This window comes from Eutrigla gurnardus (genome assembly GCF_963514095.1).
Source record: "Eutrigla gurnardus genome assembly, chromosome: 14".
NCBI lineage: Eukaryota > Metazoa > Chordata > Actinopteri > Perciformes > Triglidae > Eutrigla > Eutrigla gurnardus.
The window spans coordinates 26,394,396-26,417,080 of NC_139937.1; the positions used below are offsets into that span (position 1 = coordinate 26,394,396).

General features: G+C 43.7%; 1 protein-coding gene across 1 annotated transcript; it reads left to right on the plus strand.

Moving 5' to 3' along the window:
- The first annotated feature begins 68 nt into the window (after positions 1–68).
- On the plus strand, positions 69–15,310 carry xrcc1 (X-ray repair complementing defective repair in Chinese hamster cells 1). The gene is made up of 17 exons (XM_084027351.1): positions 69–533; positions 663–755; positions 1,425–1,532; positions 1,644–1,802; positions 2,031–2,105; positions 2,737–2,860; positions 3,016–3,128; positions 3,879–4,041; positions 4,112–4,331; positions 5,072–5,188; positions 10,219–10,300; positions 10,388–10,487; positions 11,886–11,931; positions 12,766–12,896; positions 13,144–13,234; positions 13,507–13,582; positions 14,370–15,310. The coding sequence occupies exons 1-17, from the start codon at positions 483–485 to the stop codon at positions 14,475–14,477; spliced, it is 1,857 nt and encodes a 618-aa protein (XP_083883477.1). The 5' UTR covers positions 69–482; the 3' UTR covers positions 14,478–15,310.
- Positions 15,311–22,685: the final 7,375 nt, after the last annotated feature.

Sequence of the window (22,685 nt, forward strand, 5' to 3'; positions counted from 1 at the left end):
CGACAAACCCCCCGACGACGCTGCCATTTAACTGCAGAAGAAGAACACAAAGGTCTCTGATTGGCTGCAAAGGGGAAATTGCGTCACGGCCGACACATCTGGCTTTTGGTGGGAATATGAGTTCGCCTCCACGCATATTTACCTTTAAATTAAAAGCATGAATCTGTGTCCCGTTTTGTGTCACGTGACGCCGAAGTGAGCGGCGATGTTTCACGTACGTAGCGGTCTGAACGGTTTTTGCGTAACAGCCCTGAATCCGCGTTAAAATCAGCAGGATCCGCAGAAAAAGTTCCCTCTGCCTATTGTTTGCTAGCATGCTAACACGTTAGCCCGGTCTGAACACGGTGATTCACCTCCGACCTCGAGGCCGGATTAAAGGACACTGGATGTGTGTTAATAAGTGACGATATCGTTCGGTGGTACGGCACGCTTCCGGTGGGTAACTCTCCTCCTCGCTAATTAACCAGTACGTAACCACCACCATGCCAGAGATCCAGCTGAAACACGTCGTGTCCTGCAGCACCGAGGACACTGTAAGTTCATCCTCACCAGCAGGATGCGTTGAAACGTCCTCCTTTGTCTCTGATATCACGCTGTGAATGTATGTTTATTATTTTTACATGTCTAAATGTGTGTCCTAACATCCACCACTACACTCACAGACCCACAAGGCAGACAACCTGCTGAGCAGCGACACCTACAGGAAGTGGAAGGCGGCGAGACCCGGGGAGAAGCAGACGTCCGTCATCCTGCAGGTACGTGATGACGTCACCGGTTGGTCCCTCAAACCTGGTGATCATTATTCGGAGAAATGTAATATTTCCTGCCTTTTTCTTTACTATTTTTCTTTGAATCTCATTTAATTTATATTTTGTTTTGTTTATATTAACTATGTCTTGATGCCATACTATTTGTATTTGTATTATATACGGTCATTGTTCTGACTGTGGTTGGAATCTATAAATAAAGTTTCTATGGAGAAAAAAAAAAAAAAAAAAAAACCCTGGTGATCATACATCAAACTGCAGTCGTCCAAAGGAAATGAAAGCTGTCGTGTTTCCTGGAACTCCTGAAGTGTGGAGCTGTTTCAGCAAACAGAACGTTGTCGTGTCAGCGATGAAAAATGACTTCAAGTTGCAGTTGTTTGTTTGAAGCAAGTTGCCTGTAAGGGGTTTAATCAAACTGCTGCTACTGCAAAGCTTTTAATGAATCCGTGTCTGTCTGCACTTCTTGTCTGAGACTTGAATACTTGATTAGACTATTTGACAGAATGTGTTCAAGGATATTTCTATTACTTAGTAAAATCCTTTGTATAGACATGTTTAAAAGGAAGCAGTGTTACGTACGTACAATATTCTTTGAGCTCTTCATACTTTGTTTCTGGTGTAAGCTCTGTTGATTTGGGCTGTTTGACTTCCTCTCAGTTCGAGAAGGAAGATCAGGTGCACAGCATCGACATCGGAAATGAAGGTTCAGCTTTCATCGAGGTGCTGGTGGGGAATTCTTCGGCTGTCAGAGACCAGGACTACGAGGTATCCTTGCAAACCAAACCAGGTGCAAAGCATATCACCTCCTCATTATTGTAAACACTCAACAACTTTATATGCCCCTTCTTCTTGTGTTGTCCATCGTTCCTCTTGTAGGTTCTGCTGGTTATGTCTTCCTTCATGTCCCCCACGGAGAGCCGAAACGGCACCAACATGAACCGGGTGCGTTTCTTTGGGCCCAACCAGCTGCAGAAGAGCCCGGCACAGGAGAAGTGGGACAGGGTGAAGATCGTGTGTAGCCAGCCGTACAGCAAGGTGAGGAAACATGACATGATCAACCCATCCGACTCCTCCTCATCAACAGAATCCAGAAGTAAAACAGTTAAATTTCAGTGTGTGATAAGCCTCTACTTGTATTGAAGCTGCACATGTATTTGTGGATGTTGTTTAGTCGTTCAGTTAAGATAGCAACTTCTGTGAAAGAGAGTTTTTACTTTTCTACTTGTGGAGTTGAATCTAAGATGAACTTGTGTGTACTTTTAGAACATAGCATACGGGCTGGCCTTCGTTAAGTTTCATTCCCCGCCTGACAAAAACGATCCTCCAGCAGCTTCCCCGGTAAGTCTTGTTTTTAAAAAGTCTACGATGCCTAAAGCTTTTGATATTTTCACTTGAGACCGTGAGCATATTGTTGACGAGGCATTCATAGCTGACAGCTGATATGAATCCTGACTTTTTCAAATGAGCGTTTTCATTTACAAAAACAAACTTCTCAGATGTTAAATAACACAAAAAGTCATACAAGGAATGTGTCTCAATGAAACATCTGCAAAATGATTAACTGATCAACCATTTTATCTGACCTGATATTCGGTTAATACCAAAACATATTGAGGTTCAACACCCAGTCCTGTTGTTATGCTTATAAGGCGACTAATAAGTCAAACAATCGGAGAAACCAGAGGGACAACAACCCGTACACAAGTGACTTATGTCTTCATGTTATCTCTTCATGTGATCTCTTTTTTCTGAGCTTGTTACTGTAGATTAAAGATGCAGCTCCACTCTTTATTACCACCACTGCTGTACTTTGTCTAGATGTCCAGAACTAAAACACAGTTCATGCAGCACCTTTACAACTCTAGAAATAATGTGTGAAATTGGAACTTTGTTTTTCCCACATGAAGAGAAAATGCACTCGGATCTCCTCGTTCGGTCTTAAACTCGTCTCTTCCTTCTCTCCTGGCAGAAACTGACGAAGCTGGGACAGTTCCGGGTGAAGGAGGAGTCTCCTGCAGCTGTTAGCAGCCTTCAGCCTGGCAGTCTCTTCTTCAGCCGGGACAACGCACCGAAGTCCACCACTCCGCTCAAAGGTGAACCAGTTTATTTAAATGTACCCGCTGCCGGAGCCCAATAACAAGCTTGCATGCCCTCGTAACATTCAAGTCAAATCATGTGGAATAATAGAAAAAAGTAAATTGCCATGAGAGCAGTAATGAGGCTTCATGTAATGTCCTTCGTCCTTCAGCGTCTCCTCAGAATGAGAGGTTGAGTTACGCTGCTGCCGCCCTGCAGGTGGGCGGAGGCGGCGGCTCCCACTCGTCAGGCCCGGCGTCCTCCTCCAGCTCTGCCTCACCACAGGTACTAAACACCTCCGTCATCTGCTCCACTCACGGACAGGCAGCAATTAGTGCTTCCCCTAATGGATCTGATGGATCTGTAGCTTTGGAGAGTTTCAACTCCAACTTCTGGAAAAATGTATTTGATTTTACAACCAAATAGTGTCAAATCCAGGGTTTGACTTCTTAACTGAGGGAATTTAAAGCAGAGAGGAAACTATAAGTGAAGGTCAACAGTTGAGCCGGCGGCTAGCAGCTTGCAGTGCTCATAGCATGAACAGAGCAATGCTCCATGTCTTTACATAGAAAACACTTGTTAATATGATATTAATGTTCTGAATTTGGGATTTAGCACCTTTTTTGAAGATGTTTTACTTTTGTTTTTCACTCATCTGCATCGAAGCTGATATGAATGCATCAGTGTGACTGGAAAGTCAATGATAAACACAGAAATATCTAGAGGTGCACAGACACATGTCTATGTATTTATTCCCAAAAGAGATTCCATTAATTTAGTTTCCAATCTTTTTCATAAAGGCTAATAATATACACTTTTGAAGAATCACTGTTTTTGCAAACTGAAGGGACATTTTTTTCGGCTGCCCGATGACGAATAGAAATAATTGCCCCTGCATTCAAGTAAAGGTTGTTTTGTTTTGTTGTCAGATTATAGTATATAGTATATAGTTTTGGCATGAAGTGTTTCTGGTAATCTACCTTGTTCCCTCAGTATTCAACACGTCTCCTTCTGACTCCCATTGTTTCCTCATAGCCACCAGCAAAAAGAAAATTTGAGTTCAGCAAAGAGCGCCAGTCTGCCTCCGGCCCTCCGGCCTCCAAGAAAACGAGTCCAGCGGTCTCCCCCGAGAGCAGCGCTGCCCCCCCCAAACACAAGCCGAGCCCGGCCAGCACGCCGAGCCCCGGCGCCGCCAAAGGTAAACATCTGAGCGTTCAGCTCCTTCCATCGCCAGCGAAGCTTTCTCTGACTTTGACTGTTCTCTGCAGCTTCCACGGCTCCGAGGTCTGCTGACAAGAAGCGGGAGAGCCAACCCAAACCCACACAACCGGCGAGAGCCCAGCAGGTCCCGTTCAAAAAGATGCTGGAGGGGGTTGTGTTTGTCCTCAGCGGCTTCCAGAACCCCTTCAGGGCGGAGCTCAGGGAGAAGGCTCTGGACATGGGAGCCAAATACCGACCCGACTGGACCCCCGACGCCACCCACCTCATGTAAGTAGTCCTTAGTCACCATTCATCAACATGTATGGATCCTTTTCTTACTCTCTGCCTCCAGACTGATTGAAAGCTTCATATTTATATTTATAATATTTGACATGACTGGTTTGAGTCATGGGTCTATCAGCATTTGTAGTTTTAATTATCCTCATCGTAGTCTGACTTGTTGGGGTCAATATCATTTTATTGACAGTGTTGACAATGCACTTGTCTTTATTTCCTTTTGTCTTTTTAACTGAAAAACAACACAATCAGAGTTTTTATATTTCCACCACATAAAAGATGGAGCGAATGAAAAAGAGCTACAAATAAGTCCAAAGACATATATTTATAAACTGCATGTTGTTGGCAGATGACAAGATTCATTCATTAATTAAAGATTACTGTACATATTTGGTGTAATATGTAGGCATCTCGTAGAAACATAATCACATATATCATTGCTGTACTCAGCACTTTGATATTTATTTTTATAATTCTTTGATATTTATATTATGGAAAATGGCTCATGTGCAATTTAAATTTGAATTGTTGTTAAAAAATGTCATATTAATATTATTAAGCATGAAGTGCAAACATTAAAAGGACGGTCTCTTAAATTGTCCACGGGATTATCATCGTTGAAACCGATTACATGATGATGTGACAGCTAATTCTCACTAATTCAGTCTGATTGCGTCCTGATCTCTGCTGTCGACCTAACCTCATGTGTGTATTTGTGTGTCTGTCTCCAGCTGTGCCTTCGCTAACACCCCCAAGTACAGCCAGGTGAAATCAGCAGGGGGCATCATCGTACGGAAGGAGTGGGTGATGGACTGCCATAAGAGGAAACAGAACATCTCCTTCAAACGGTAAGAAACTGGAGGACTTTACTGGGATCAGGGTAAAGCGAGCCTGAAAGCTGAAGTTAGGGAACAGCTGGATGGATCCAGTGTCTCATGAAGAACATGTAATAATTTCTCTGAAGCCCCGTCTGCACCGTCGTTCAGTCTGCACAGCACTCGCTCTGATTCGAAGCATCCAAAAATACCCGGCTCCAGCCGTGATGAGCAGCTGATGCCTGCTGGGATCCAGATTGAACCCAGCCAGCTCCAGCAGCTCACTAATTATAGGCCTCATTACGGGTGGAGCACGAGTCTGTGCCCCCTGAATAATGTAGGACAGAATATTCATCTTGGCCCATGGAAGGTCCAAACGAATGGGAATAGTGGTTTCACTGTATGGAACTTTGCTTGAGGGATTCCTTCATGGCCTGGCTTGAGGATGAACCACTTCCCTCACTGCAGGGATAGTGGACGCGCTAGCCTCCGGCTCCTGTTGTACTCAGACGTACACTGAGCAATAAGCAGGATGGTGTTGGCAGATACAGCATCAGCTCTCATAGAATCACCGTTCAGCGTGGAATGGGTTATAGTGGCAGCTTGGAGAGTGAGTCTTCTTAAATCTCTCCTAAAAACACACTTTTATTGGGAAAACATCCTGGTTTTATTTGAGCTTCCTTCTACTTTATTCATTTAATCTTGCCGTTCATGTTTTTTTTATCATTCACCTTGGTTTTTTATTGTTGGCTCTATAAATAAAGTTTTATTATTGTGCCAGTTTTACTACATACCTGATGAAATGGAAGCAGAAAACTGAATTACCGTGACTAGCGTGGTTTCCAGCCGGCAGCAGGAACACCCACAGTGCTCCTGCCTTCTTAAGCAGTTTCATTTTAATTAGTCATTAGTCATTAATTATTATTTTCATCATTGATTAATCTGCCAATTACTTTCTAGATGAATGATTTGGTCGAACATCAGTGGAATATGGCCTCACATTTTCCTCAAAGCCAAATCATTAACGGTCTCATTTAGTCCAATGATGACAGACATATTAATATTTGAGAACATGGAACCATCAAATGTTTATTTTCGAAATGACTTAAAGGATGAATTGATTTCCAAGTTGCAGATTAATATTCTCTCTTATGCGTTTATGAGCCTGACAAAGAGGAAACCGCTTAACTTCCTGATGGTCAGCGTCAGCGCTGCCCCTGCTGATGGAGCAGGGGAACTGCATGTGTGGAGTAGTCGGGCTGGCACATTGGGGAAATTGGGGATAATTGCCATAACGATTGTCTATTCCTGTTTGTTTCATGCCACACAGCGGCGCTGTTGTGTTTGACTTTGTAACTAGACCTAAATCCATGTTGTTGATTCAATCACTGCTTATTGAAATGATGCAGTCAATGAATCACCACTAGTTTGCTGAGATAATATCTCCCTTCTTGCTCTGCGATGCATGAAGAGCCAAACTGTGAAATAACAACTTTCCCCATAGACTTACATCGGGAAAGAGATGTCTTTAAATCAGCAGCTAATGTTCTTTTATGGAAATGAACTTCCCAATAGAACACTTCAATAGTACTTATTTAAATCATTATTTAATACATTTTATTGGCTCCTGGTGCCAGAAGCAGTTGTCTTTCTGCATCCATGCTGAAGATTTATTTCAAACGGCTCCATCCAAACATTTTCATGTGATTCTGTCTAATAAGAAAAGCTGGATGAAAACGACGACTCCGTCATAATTTTCCCCAGGTGTCTAACGCACCGCTGCACATGTAGCGGATATAAATCAAAGACCATCAGCACGTCTGCATCACCGCTTTGCTTTAGGAAGCAACAATTACTGTCACATATGAGTTGAAATGCAAGAACAGCTCCTTTTCTGTTTCTTCCCCCGACTTCGGAACCTTGTGCTGAACAAGACGGTTTAATTACATCGCTGACGGAAATGCACCTAATTCACTTTCTATGTAATGCTAGTGCTATGATATAGATGTCAAAATCCCCTTGGCAACGAACGATGAGGCAAAAAGAATCATGGTCAGCTCAAATGATTGTGATCGGGGTTAAATTCTAAAAGTGCCTTTGTTCTGTTCTGCTATTTGAAATATTTGACTTTAACGGGAATAAATGTACTGATTGTAAGTCGCTTTGGAGGAAACGTCTGCTCAATGCCTTCAATGTAGATGTAAGAATTTACAAAGTGCAAAGTGTCAATGTCCCCGCATGAAACATTAATTTTTTTTGCTGAAGGTTACTCGATTATTCAAATCAACAGAAAAATGAATCAGCAACTATTTTGAGAATATTATTAATCTTTCAACCTTCTCAAACGTGAGGATTTCCAGAATCAAATAAGTCATTGACAGACTGAACGATTGGGTTTGCGGCCACAATGGCAGCCATCACACGTGTTCTGATTCCAGGAGGATGCTCAAAAAGTGCATTTAAATGAGAAGTTTCTCCATCATGCTCACCTTTCTCAGTCAACTCCTGATGGTGTGGAAGATCCCTCGCCCCCGCCCTCACCCCCACCCTCACCCTCACCCTCGCCCTCACCCCCACCCTCGCCCTCACCCCCTCCCCCATCTCCACCAGAATAATCCATCCCGACCAGCGCCACTCGTAGCGTGGAGTGCGGCGGCTTTGATGATGTCCTGTATTTAAAAGCTGCATCTGCGATGGTTAATTAAGGACCCCACTTACTTTGATGCTAAGAGCCCCACGAATACGCTCACTCTCAAACGGTGCATCTTGCACACAAACGCGTCTCACTGAGCATCCGGACGCAGACGCCAGCTTCACCTCCCACCATGCATATATTATTATTATATATTTAAATATTAAAGACATTCTGATGTCGGCTAAGAACCCCAGATATGCATCGTTATTGTCCAATAAAGACCCAGATATGAGAGGAGAGCAGGAAGCACTCCAGCAGCTCTACTACGTCTCATCACAATCAGCTGAATAATAAACAGTTTGCATGTTGGAGCCAAAATATCAGCACAAGCTCATCGTGATGAATCGACAGCAAATTAAACTTAATCACACACACAAATCAAGAAACGGTTCTTGTGTTTAGAGCCAAACGTGTAAAAATCATCTGTCTTCATTATCAATTACATAATACAGAATATTTTCTTGATTTGTTTATAAATCAATCCAGTTTAATTTATATTGCATTTTTCAAATAAATCCAAAGCGATTCAAAGTGCTTTGAAAAATGATTTATGCAAACAAACAGAATGTTAAGAGAAAAACAAGTTGGAAATGAAGCGATTAATGCACTGGATGCAAACTGAGGGAAGAAAATACCAAACAAAGTACAAGACTGTATAAATAAATCATGATGAAAGTTCAATAAGTGTGAAATAAATATCTATAAATAATAAGACAACATAAGACACTGTATAAAATCAGATGAAATAATAAGCAATGATAATCAAATAACATAAAATTTATAAAACGCTACATAAAAAAATGTATTTGTTCAGCTACTCTCAGATCCTCATTAGCATTGTAGCTAAAGGCAGCTTCACCAATGTTTTTATTCTAATTTGTGGAACATTAAAAAGAGAAGAAGTTATTTTATGGTTCAGGTAGTCGGTGCAAGGCCGAGCAGCTCCTTATTAACGGATGGAAGAACTGTTAAATTGGCGTAACATGTGCTCCTTTTGGTCTTTTGGCAGGATTTGGAATGAATCGTAGTTGTTTTATTGTATTCCTCGGTCGACCAGAAGGTTGTAATCCTCCGGGCTGCCAGATTTAAACGTGTGCATCAGTCTCTCTGTGAAAGAATGATAAAATGCTGCTTTTCTCATTAAAGTGTAAATAATGTGAGTGATTGGTCTGGTGTGTCCCAGAGAGATGCAACAGAAAGCCGAGTGTCGTCAGCATAGCTGTGCATCCTGACGACCAGAGGGAGCTAAACGACAGTCTAGCTCTGTGTTTACAATGTTTCAGACCCCGGCTTTAGAAAATAGAGTGAATCCGTCGATCATCAACATTGTAGCTTATTAACTTTCTGTTCATTTATTATTGGATGAGTCATTTCAGCTGTAGATGAGTGCATTTCAACTTTTAAGCTCATCGTTAGTCGTAAACGGATCATCAAAACACACATTTTCATATTATATAACCTTTCGAGGCCAGTGATTTATTAATGTTTCATGCCTGAAAGATAATTAACAAAAGCATTTCACCTCTAGCATAATCTAGTTTTTATGCCTACAGATGAAACTTGTCAATAAACAACAGATTCTGCATTAATTGCCCACAGTGTCCTTTTTCACAGAGTTTTATGAAAGAATTAACATTAAAATGAAATAATTCCACCTTAACGGTGGCATTTCGACTCTGAACTTCACAGTTTCAAGCCGATAACACGCTGTGACTTCAGAGCGGCCTGATGGAATATATATGATGGCTGGGTGGAAATGTCACATGTTCATTGAACCTCTCACATTTACATTTGTCTTGTTAACTCTCCCAACATTCTCTGACCTTTGCAGAGATCTTAACACAGACAGGATCACAATCTCTCTGCTAAAAGAAGCTTCTTCTTTACACGATTGTTAAGTTGCCTCTGCTGGCGGAGGCTGACTATAACTTGAAGTTGGTGTCCTGTTGTATGGTGAGCACAGCGGAGCTTTCTTCTGGACGAGTCATTCCTCACAGAGAACGCTGGTGAAATAAGAAAAGGGTGTACTGCGGTACTAATTTATGACTGGGCTGAAAGCTTCTTGAGGATTTTTCTTCCTCTGCTGTCGATAAGATTCGTCTTCCAGCCAGCAAACGTCAAATACAGGTATTGGAAATGTTTTAAACATCAGGTCATTCATGTCTGATGGAAAATATCTCCTTCACTCTGAACCCTTTGTTCCACTGTTTCCTGACTTTGGCTCACGGATTGACTCAGCTGATCGGTAGCTATATATATCTGTATGTATACACAGTATATCTGTATGTATACACAGTATGTCTGTATGTATATATTTTATATGTTCGTTTCCCTCTGGCTTTGAATCAACCTCGTCTTTGTCCTCCAGGTATTTGATGGACGGAGCCGAATCCAGCTCGGAAAGCGAAATGGAAGTGGACGACCAGAGTGAAGAGGAAAATAATTCAAAGGTAAATTTGTGCTTTAGTGAGTATTGGATGATCTACTGAGAAATGTTAATGCTTTAGTTGAATGCTCTGTCCACGCTGTCCTTTCAGACTCAAGTGAAGCAGGAGAGACACGTGACCCCCAAGAAGACGCCTCAGAAGAGGAATGACGACGACGAGTATGAAGGCTCCACCGACGTGGACCAACCAGGTCAGAACTCATTCAGTAGAAAGTCTGTTTCCTTTTAAGACTCAGTCAACGCCGGCCCCGCCACGTCTCTTTCATTTATCCTACTTCGGGACAAAAGTCCATTCTTCTGAGCCTCACGTTGTATATTTCCAAGGATTTATCACCAAAGTTAATCTGAGACCGGCAGAGGGACGGGGGATGAAGATGAAGTAGAGCAAAGGGAACAAAATAATAGCCCAAATCAAAGAGGCACTTTGAATTGAGAGTAGAAAAGGAGAAATTCTCCCGTCTGTTGAAGGTTAAAATAAGTCTTTTCTTTTCTACACATAAAGGTCACTTTGGTGTACTTTTGAAGTCACTTAAAAGTAAAAGGAATCACTTTGGGATACAAATAATTAAAAACGGTTGGAGTCTATAGGAAGAAAAGTAAAAGTCTGGTCCCAAAGGGCCGAGGCAGAACGTGGGAGGAGACAGAGGTGTGTGGTCGTGATTGTGTATTTCTACTAGACTCCATTTGTAGAATTATACACTACTATTCTCACCACAGCGTCGTGCCTGAGACTCACGGATCAATTCTCCACAATCATTGGACGGATTTCTCTCTGAACTCTGAAATTTGTTTCCAAAAAAAGAAAATTGTATTTATGGTGCTTTCATCGTTCTCAAAGTCACTGTAGAGTTAAAATAGAAACCAAACAGACACACATGCATTGATCTGGACATGTTTTCTTTCCGAGATTGATCTCTACACACATATATTATATTATTTGGTCCAGACATTCACGCCCCCGAAGCATAATGAGCCCCCACCTTTTCTCTCAGATCATAAAAGAGGTTAAACTGTGCTTTTCCCCGTGCTCTGGTATGTGACTCAGCCTGCAGTGTGTCCAGTACTAACTAACGATGGAGAACATGATGACAATCTATATGGATGCCGTCTGTGGGGGGGCACCATGCCATCGGTGTGAAGGGACTTGTGCATGATTCTCATTTCTATGTTAATGTGCAGCCAGAAGTAAAGTGGCGTCTTCAGTGAGGCGGCACACAAACACTGAGCCACCAAACGCAGAGATGAATTAGAGCCGCTTGTCTTCTGCCCTCGACAGCATCGTTTAGTAACGGGAAGCCGACGAGGTGCTCCTTTTTATCTGCCGGTGTGTGTGTGATAGAAACGTGGATTCATCCGCCTCTTTACGCTACGCTGCATGAAAATATAACTGGATTTATTTAGCAGAAAAGATGATAGAAGAGTGAACTCTTTCCAAATACACACAGATTTCATTTTCATACCTAGTTAATTTGTTTCATAAACGAAGGTACAAGAATATTTCAACCATAAATATATGAAAAGTTAACATTATATAAGCCAGACCTGTTAACGTTTTACCATTTTGACAAACTAATCTCTGAATTTCCCAGGAGGCGGTGACGAGTCTGCCGTGGACACGGAGGACGAGCTGCAGAGGTAAGCAGAACAACGTCACGTGACTAAAGGTTGATTTACATTCTCTGTTCATTCTGAAGTCATCCCACTGTTCTTCCAACAGTTATTCCACACACAAATTCACAATCACACCATAATCACAGACTTATCGTGAAGTAAATGTTGATTGCACAACGTAATCAGCGTTTAGATTGCTCTGTGATAAGCTGGCGGCAACCGTTGTTCAACTAAAAGAGACCTTCAATTACGGGCTGTAGCAACCAGGATGACAAACCTCTGCACCGGGGGGTCAGACAGGAGAGCAGGTTGTCCTCTGTCAGAGTGTCCATGAGCAAGGCACCGAAGCCCAGGTTGCTCCAGATGGACGGCCAGCGACTTGCATGGCGTCTCTGCCGCTGACATCCAGGCTGATGTGTGAAGTTTTCTTTTCCATAAGGATCTGGTTATACATCAGAGGTGGGAATCATCGTTCGCCTCACGATGCAGTGCATAACAATGCATCTCTAATTTGGATTTAAATATAATGAGAATTTTCCTCCAAATCGTTACTGTGCTACATTACTTATAGAACGTAGATTTTACTGCAGAATGGTCCAACAAAGCATGGTAATTTATCATAGAATGGATAATTTCTCCACCTCTATTGAACATGATTCTCTATCTACTACTGAGGTCTGATGGCCTCTACAGACTGGCTTTGATTTCATTCTTTCTTCAACATGCTCTCACTGGCTCCATCCATGTGAGATGGTTGTTGACCTGCCAGGACAGGTGCTCAGACAAAACAAAAGCCCAGAGGGTTGTTCTTTGGAAGGCATGAAGCTAGAAGCTGTAGCGGTCCTGTTCCTGTGACAGGGTGGAGAATGAGAGCCGGCAGAAGAAAGCAGCCGGGCGGACGGTGAAACAGGAGGATCCATACGGGGGCTCCACGGATGAAAACACCGACGCTGAGGCTGAAGAGGATCACCCAATCCCCGAGCTGCCAGGTACTCCCTCTTTGTTCTCTGTGGCCCCGTCTCCTTTGTCTGCTGCGTTCCTATCACAGGAAAGGTCACCGGAGGTCACACATCCTGACACAAAGTCATCGGATGGCTTCCTGCCCGTCAGGAACATACAAGCATCAGAGTGTAGTTTTACACGGTTTTCTTTCTCCCGTTGTTCTAAAAGTACACCTAGACAGATACTATTACTCCTACATGTTGTGTCTTCACCCGTTTCTCCCGTTTCCTCCAGACTTCCTGAAAGGGAAGCACTTCTTCCTCTACGGGAAATTCCCCAACAACGAGCGGCGCCTGCTGTTGCGATACATCGTGGCCTTTAACGGGTGAGTAGTACAAGTACACGGTTCGATCCCCGGCTCCTCCTAGCTGAGTGCCTGGTGTCCCTGAGCAAGACGCCTCACCCTAATTGCTCCTGACGAGCTGGCTGTCGCCCTGCGTGGTTGACTCCGCCGTCGGTGTGTGAATGAATGGGTGAATGAATGGGTGAATGTCAGTCATTACTTTGGATAAAATATAAACGAGGCCATTTAAGTACAACACGACAGCAGCGTTCATCGGTCACCTCCGGTCCCTCATGATGTCGTCTTCTCTCTAGATCGATTGAGGACTACATGACTGAGAAGGTGCAGTTTGTGGTGACCAGCGAAGGGTGGCACGACTCCTTCGAAGACGTGAGTTCAGTCTGTGCTTATGTCCTCCATCATTAATGTATTGATTTCTGTGTGTGTCGATCTGAGTGGCGTTTACATGCATGCTTCAGGAAACGCTCCTCAATCATAACAAAACAGTCAAATGTCTGCAAAAAGCCAGACAGCACACAGACTTCTGATCCATGTCCATTGAAGCAGTCCGCACTCATTTTCAAGCTTTATTCAAATACAAGCATTGAAGCAAATTGGGAACTGATTGAGCATTCTAGCCACTGAAAACACAGCAGTATTGGGACAAAGTGGCTTATACGGAAATTGGTTTTCAGCCATTTGAATCTGCAGCATTAGCTTTTGTGTGGGCGTACAGGGATGCATCGCTGCCGGGGTCTGAACTCGTAAAACTACTGGCATACAACCACACCGACACTTCCACGTCACCGGGACATCAACAGACACAACGAGCAGCTGAACGCCTCATAAGCCGTCCAGCTGCAGCAGGTTAAATCCATCATTTACCACCAGCTGCAGTGGAAGCACCGTCCCCGGCTCATCCATCCGGAGGTTTAGCACTCGCTGTGTTGTATTCTCTATCAGAGATGCAACCGCTTCAGTCTCCTCCACATCAGTCAGTTTAGCTGTTCTCTGGTTTCTGTCAGAGGAGGTTCACTGAAAAAGATCAGATCTGTAATACAATAAATCAAATTTAATCTGTTAGTCAGAAAGTGATAAACGTGTTCACACAGTCATGGTATTATTCCGTACTGGTATCGGTACTCAGATGTAGTACTTGTACTCCTCTCTCTCTCAGGCGCTGATGGACAACAGCAATCTGAACTTTGTGAAACCCTCGTGGATTTACGCCATCAATGACCGACAGAAGACACTGCCCTACCAGCCCTACACCGTCGTCCCCTGATCGATACGCTGTAGGTACACACCCAGGTGTACACACACTTCAACTCCTGACCAATGGGGGAAGCCATAGATTGTTTTCTTTTCCAGATGTGCCGCCTCGCTTACATCAAAGCAATAAACCTTTTATAGTTAATGAACCACTTTATAGTTGCTGTTCATGAAATGTTTTCGGTCCTGAGAAAATGTCTTTTTAAATGTTTTTTTAAATGAGGTTAATGTTAGGATATGGTTTAGAGTTATGTGAAGGTTCTGGTTCTAGCCTGGCCAGACTGGAACACCATCAGGGTTCTGGCTTCGTGAACAAAGCACACGTTTGAGTTCCTGTCTGTGCTGCACTCTGTGCTGCACTCTGCTGCGCCGCTCACCTCAGCTTCCTCAGGCTCCGGCTGGAAATGAGTCATCACGCCGTCCGACGGCGGCGGCGGCTGATAAGACCCGTGGAAGCCGGCGGACCGCTGTGAGTCATTTAAGGCTGCAGCCACCAAATGCAAAAAGAAACATCAGGACAGCTAGATGCTACAATACCAGGGACTGTTTGTGCTTCTCCTTTTCATTTTACTAAATGTTGTGAGTGGAATATTGATGGATTAGAGCTCCAGTTTGTGGTTTGATTTTATTTGTGTTTCGAGAATTAATATTGCAGGAGATGGAGGTTCTTGTGAGGACATGAAACGGATCACTCGAGATTCTTTCAGAACGATGAGATCCTGGTCTTCCTGTCTGCTTGCTTGATCCAAAGCAGCTTGTTTACGTCTCTATTTGAACTTATTTTCTTCTTCTTCTTATACAACTTAATTATTTTTTGTCTAAATAAAAAAACAGATTTGCAATTAAAGTTTTTTTTCCCTCATTTGTATTCATCGCCCATGTCATCACTTAGCCGCTCTCGTTCCTATGCCTTCCTGTGTTTGCAGCTCGAGAGGCACTCTCTCTTTCAGCCTCTCATCTCGAGCTGCTTTCTCCTTCTCTTCATTTACTTCTCGTCTTGTTTCGCCGCCCGGAGCCGCCGGGTCTTCTGCTCTTCAGGGGATTAAAAGGGAGCGTGGACGTGAGATGTGGGAGAAGGGGGGGTTAGAGGGGAGAGAGAGGATGCAGGAACAAAGATGGAAAGCTTCTGCAGTGTTCTCATTGTCCTCCTCGTGTCGGCTAAATTCACATATTTACCTGAATTCTCAGTGCGAGGTCGAATCCCTTCCGTATGGAAGCAGGCCGTTTTAGCAGCCAGCATAATCCTGATGTCATATTTAATTTGGATGCTGTCTGTCACCGAGACGGCCGCTTCCAAAATGTCCCATTTGACAAGTTGATTTTGAGTCTCCGCCTTCTTCTCGTCCCCTTGATCTCCTCTAGTCAGACTCTTTGCATCATTATGTCTCCCTTCAGTCTTGGCAGTGACCTTTGCTGACGGCTGAAGATGATAAGTATGTGTTTGTTTACAGGTGCAGTGTTTAACATGTGGTCACCCGTTCTAAAGGAATAGAGCTCAGCATTTCCCTTCTGTTGAATGGCCTTAAATCACATAAGAGGACCCTTTTTTTGTTACTTGTATTCACACCAGAATCCAGAGGATCCAGATCCACTAAGGTTCTGCTCGTTCATCAGATCCACCCATCCTTCCTCCACTCCAAATATGGTCACTTCCTTCGCTGATTGCAAACAATCCAAGATGGTGACGGCCAATATGGTTTCTCAGTGAGCCAAATATGGTTTTCTCCTCACTCGTCGCCCACCAGGGTCGTGCCGGTACGTGGTGTGAGAAAGAGACGAAGTGAAAGGTTATTCACTCTGAACTTTAAGTGAAGTGTCGTATTAATGAACAGACTGACTCGATGACTAAATCAATTCAACCAAAGGTTCAATAGATGGACGCTGGCCCTGGAGCTGGACGTGTTCTCTGCACAGCTCCTTCTGCATGTAAAGGAGGGGTTTCATGTGGACGGTCGGTCTGGATGGATGGAAACCCTGTGGTTTAAAAGGATGGCTTTCTGAAATCAAAACATCTGTTCATGCAAACGAAACATCTCTGATAATCTAAAGACTAACCTGTTTCCATTATGATGCAGAGGACGTTTACTACTTTATGAAGTACTGCTGGTACGTGATGTATCTGTTGCTTAGGGTTCACATGTGTATAGTCGAGGCTTAACCAAGGTGTTGTGAAGGACAGTATGAAGTATAAATCTCTGCCAGAAATGAAGTTACTCATGTCGCACTGATGGATGACTTCCATCACAGAAAATGGAAAAACTGACAATAAATGTCACAAAATGGCATCAGAGAAGTTCATGTCCATTGCTTCATAAGTCACTTTGTTGAAGTGGCAATCTCAAAGTTTTGGGGGTTTATTTAAATAAATGTTAAGTCGGTCGCTAAAGGAGCTGACGTGTGTGTGTGTGTGTGTGTGTGTGTGTGTGTGTGTGTGTGTGTGTGTGTGTGTGTGTGTGTGTGTGTGTGTGTGTGTGTGTGTGTGTGTGTGTGTGTGTGTGTGTGTGTGTGTGTGTGTGTGTGTGTGTGTATGTGTGTGTGTTTATTTATTTATTTAATGTTTATTTATTTATTTATTCTGTGGTGAAACGTGTTTTTTAGGTTCCAGCTCAGCCAATAGCATAACGGGATTTCTGCCCGCCCCCCCCCCCCCCCCCCCCCCCGCCCCCCTACTCTCCTCCCAACTGGTCCCGTTCTCCTCCTCACTCCTCCTCTTCACTCCTCACTCCTCCTCCTCCTCTCTCCTCCTCTTCACTCCTCACTCCTCACTCCTCCTCCTCCTCCTCGAGCTCCACCGGTCACCGCCAGGAGAGGAGCGGGGACTTTAACGAGTACCGTGTCTGAGCGTGTGTGTGTGTGTGTGTGTGTGTGTGCGTGTGTGAGGACGGTACACCGGCTGACCGAGGTCATGGTGGTAAATCGTGAGGTGAGACGCTGCAGCCTCCGTTGGCCGCCCGGTGCTGCCGGTCCCTGGTCGTTCCCTGGACTTACCGAAGTGGTCTCTGGTCGGTCCCTGGTCGTAGTTCCCTCCTCGGTCCCTGTTTGTTCCCGAGAGGACGGAGGACCTGAATGAGAGCGTCTCCAGGGAGGGTGAGTGATTTAAACGCTTTAAAAGACAGGTTGGTTTATTTAGAGGAAACTCTGTGTTTCTGTCTTTGTTGCTGCGACTTTTAAACGTTAACATTTGGGGGATTTGTTGCTTTTAAACGTTAACATTTGGGGGATTTGTTGCTTTTAAACGTTAACATTTTTGTTTTTAATTAGAACTTAATAAGAACAATAACGGGGAGACACAAATCCAAAAGTGAAATGAACAGTAGTTTTTAATCGACTCATTCTATAGACCTTGAAGAATATACAGACAAAACATATAAAATACCTGTACAGGTATATAGATTACATTCATCCACACATTCTTATCATTAGACACATTAAAAACTTCTGGGTGATTTTATTTCTCCCTTAAATTCCTCACCGTGGTCTGAAAAACATCCCCGTTGCACTTTAAAGTACTTTACATGGTATTTATATCTTATTCTCGTGTGATGAGGCTCAGAAGTGTGGCTGAATGGAATCACGTTCACATTGAAGAAACAGACAACGAGGCTTTCTCTCAACATAATGAAGCTCAGTTACAGAAACATGATGATAGACTGAAATGTGAGCCTTAAAAGAGGAATAATTCCACTTTTATTTGGCAGTGTGTGTGTGTGTGTGTGAATAAACCCTAATAATACCCACCTTCTTCACATTCTCACTAGTTCACGTTACGGTGGCTCTGATTCTGTCTCATATTAGTCCAATCTGTGTTTTCAGTCTGGGAATATCAGGCACACATCACTTGAATTGAGTTCCAAAAGCTGCACTCTCTCGTGTTTGAATAAAAGATGGAGACGATGCAAAAACATAGCTTGTTGAATAAAAGATGCTTGTGGTCGGAGGTCTCGTGTGACTCTGCTGAGAGGATTCCCTGTTGATTCTGTTCATCCACCTGGCAGGAAGACATTATTTTACATAGAAGAGAAAACACTGATCACGCCGTAGTGCATCCTTCATTCCAGCCCTTTGAACACTTCTTTGGAAGATTTACGTGAAGCTTATATTTGATTAGTTTCCGTCAGTATTTACAGAAACAGATGGTGTTAAAAAGATCCACCTGCCATTCCCACAATGTAATGATTTGATGAAGGACACCTTGATGTGAAGGACTTTCCTTCTCTTAAACACAAGTAGCACGAGCTGTCACAGACCACATAGTCATTCCCTAGTAATCGGTGTGGCTGATTGAGTGTATGTTACCATATATACTCCAATAAAAACCAACATTGCTGCAATCCAAATCTCTTTCTTTCATACGGGAGAAAACAAGCGGACCTCGAGGAGAGGACGCCGTCTCTACAGAACAGCTGTAACTCACTTTACAGCCCGGTGATGTTGTGCCTTTGGAAAAGTCACTGGTTGCTCGTTAACAACCCGATAAAGTGGGAACGCGAGGATGTCGGGGTAGAAATGGGAGGGAGGAGAAGTGTGAGATGAGAGTGAATAATTTCTGCCCTGAACTCAGCAGAGAGCTGATTATATGCAGCCGAACATCCACATCAGTCCCAGCGGCCGCCACTCAGTCCTGCCTTCACTGAAGCAATGAAAGATTTATCCAGGTGGAGGAGGCGCTTTTTGCAGTGGTGATGGGGGCAGACAAGGACGTGGATGTAATAGACTTGTCAAATGTCTCCAGAAAGGAGGAGAAACAGGAGATTAAACCGGGGGAGCAGGGGGAGGAGGAGCTGGACGGACCGGTACTGAAGGAGACGGGAGGAAGGAATGGGAGGTCATTTACTAAACATGAAATCAGACAGGAAACCATAGTTTTATTACCCAAATATAGATGATCAGCTTGTCTCTCACAGGGGAAATAGAGATGATTAAGTTTTAAAAACACATGTATTAATATCATAACCAGCTGCCTTTGTGTTCAGCATTATTTCTTTTTGTTGTTTTCCATTCACAGACCTGTTGTTTTCATTGGCAGACATGTTTATTCTGTCAGGCGTGATTATTATAACCCTAACCCTAACCCATGGAGTTATGGATTCTCCGAAACAGACCAGACTTGTTTCATTATGCATTTCATTCCATGCATTTTTAAATTCGGGTGCCAGAATAACAAGTGCTGGGCCAGAGGCACTGTGTGTGTCTTCAGACTTTGCTTTTCTCAAAATGGATTGACCGTATATTAAGGCTCTAATGAGAACGCTGGTTCACACGTTGCAACATTTCCTAGCTCTTGGTTGCCTGTTGCTCGGACAAACCGATAATGATAATAACTGTGATGAATATGAAGTCATGTGGACACGCTCCCGTGGCTCAAAGTGGATATTTCATTTGTATCCGTTACTTTTAACTGCAATGTAAAAATGAAGTTTAAATGCGTTTGGTGGGTTGAGGAAGTTTCTCACATTTCTCAACAACTTTCAATGAGAATAACTGTCACTTATTTGAAGAAAGTATGAAATGCAATCAGAAAAATGTTCAAAGTACACTTAAAAGTGCCACCCTTATTAATCAGTTACTCGTCGGCATCGTCATGACAGCAAAGCAACTCGTTAACTGCCGTTCTGAGGCCGAACGCGCCGCCACGGTGATGCGACCCCGTAGAATGTGACCTTCAGAGTGACACGTTAGAAAATCGATGGATGTGTCGCCTTGTGCTCAGGGACAGTTAAGACATGTTCGCTGCTCAGCGTTGGAGGCCATGTGTGAAATGAAATGGACTCCTCGGAGCAGGGATCATTGCACCCTGTTCTCCAAAGGAACCAGTCATTAATGGCAGCCTTCCCCTCCAAATCAATAAACAATCAAATGATGTCACCGTAGCTGTAACAGCAGTCAAACGGGGTCAGAACTCCCACCTTTCCATCTGCCACGTTGCCTTCGGAGGGAAAGATTTGTTTCACGAGGGCAATGACTTGTGCAGTAAATATTTAAAAGTTGCATTTCACATTAAAGCCGCTGTGTTATGAGAAAGTGAAGGGAAGCTTCAGCGTTTTAACTCGGTATCAAAACGATCTTTTAAGAAGACTAGAAAGCAGCTCGCTGCTCGGATCCAGAGGGCTTTTATCTCCTGGAGTCTGGCATTTTGAGCGCCGGTTAACTTTCCTTCTGCATCAGATGAATGTGAATGTCTGGACCTTCTATATCCTCAACAGTATCAGTTGTGTCATTGATGTTTGAATCAGACAGATTCTTATTATGTTGTTAGGAAAGTTGAAATTAATTTACTTGTTGAAATTAGACCCGTGGCAAAAATCAGAAAACTGAAGTCATGAGAAATACATAATTTAACAAAATCATGTTCTATTGAAGTAAAAAGCCCAGTGAGATGTGACCTGAAGTGGTAGGATAAGAGTTAACCGAGTCCTGTTATTGTCTGTAGATTCAGATTCAAGTTTTCTCATCGTTTTCTATGATGCATAGGTTATGTGGAGCACCATCCGCTACGCTCCGGCACGCCTGCTGCAGACTGACCTCTGCCACAATGGAAATGTCTCTATAACTCAAATCAATATCAACCGTGTGAAATCAATACATGGGCCACCAGGTGGCGTGAGCAGTCGAGCTCAGCAGGTGGGAGGTTGGATATCCGTGTGTTTGGTCAAAGGGTCAGAGGGGAAACGTGATATACTGTAGCATGTGAGGTAGTGATCGTGAGTATATACACTCAACAAAAATATAAACGCAACACTTTTGTTTTTGCTCCCATTTTTCATGAGATGGACTTAAAGATCTAAAATTCATTCCAGATACACAATATTACCATTTCTCTCAAACATTGTTCACAAATCAGTCTAAATGTGTGATAGTGAGCACTTCTGCTTTGCTGAGATAATCCATCCCACCTCACAGGTGTGCCACATCAAGATGCTGATCTGACATCATGATTAGTGCACAGGTGTGCCTTATACTGCCCACAATAAAAGGCCACCCTGAAATGTGCATTTTTTTGCTTTATTGGGGGTCTGGGGACTCAGAACCAGTCAGTATCTGGTGTGACCACCATTTGCCTCATGCAGTGCAACACATCTTCTTCGCATAGAGTTTATCAGATTGTCAATTGTGGCCTGTGGAATGTTGGTCCACTCCTCTTCAATGGCTGTGCGAAGTTGCTGGATATTAGTGGGAACTGGTACACGCTGTCGTATACGCCGGTCAAGCACATCCCAAACATGCTCAATGGGTGACATGTCCGGTGAGTATGCTGGCCATGCAAGAACTGGGAAATTTTCAGCTTCCAAGAATTGTGTACAGATCCTTGCAACATGGGGCCGTGCATTATCTTGCTGAAACATGAGGTGATGTTCATGGATGTATGGCACAACAATGGGCCTCAGGATCTCATCACGGTATCTCTGTGCATTCAAAATGCCATCAATAAAATGCACCTGTGTTCTTCGTCCATAACAGATGCCTGCCCATACCATAACCCCACCACCACCATGGGCCACTCGATCCACAACACTGACATCAGCAAAGCGCTCACCCACACGACGCCACACACGCTGTCTGCCATCTGCCCTGAACAATGTAAACCGAGATTCATCCGTGAAGAGAACACCTCTCCAACGTGCCAGACGCCATCGAATGTGAGCATTTGCCCACTCAAGTCTGTTACGGCGACGAGCTGGAGTCAGGTCAAGACCCTGATGAGGACGACGAGCATGCAGTTGAGCTTCCCTGAGACGGTTTCTGACAGTTTGTGCAGAAATTGTTTGGTTATGCAAACCAATTGTTTCAGCAGCTGTCTGAGTGGCTGGTCTCAGACGATCTTGGAGGTGAACCTGCTGGATGTGGAGGTCCTGGGCTGGTGTGGTTACACGTGGTCTGCGGTTGTGAGGCCGGTTGGATGTACTGCCATATTCTCTGAAACGCCTTTGGAGACGGCTCATGGTGGAGAAATGAACATTCAATGCACGAGCAACAGATCTGGTTGACATTCCTGCTGTCAGCATGCCAATTGCACGCTCCCTCAATGCTTGTGGCATCTGTGGCATTTTGCTGTGAGACAAAACTGCACATTTCAGAGTGGCCTTTTATTGTGGGCAGTATAAGGTACACCTGTGCACTAATCATGATGTCAGATCAGCATCTTGATGTGGCACACCTGTGAGGTGGGATGGATTATCTCAGCAAAGCAGAATTGCTCACTATCACACATTTAGACTGATTT

Excerpts from the sequence above, each read along its gene's own strand:
- xrcc1 (XM_084027351.1), top strand. The coding sequence starts at position 483 with ATGCCAGAGATCCAGCTGAAACACGTCGTGTCCTGCAGCACCGAGGAC. Across the intron at positions 534-662 it reads CCTGCAGCACCGAGGACACT|ACCCACAAGGCAGACAACCT; the intron begins GTAAGTTCATCC and ends CTACACTCACAG. Across the intron at positions 11,932-12,765 it reads ACGGAGGACGAGCTGCAGAG|GGTGGAGAATGAGAGCCGGC; the intron begins GTAAGCAGAACA and ends TTCCTGTGACAG.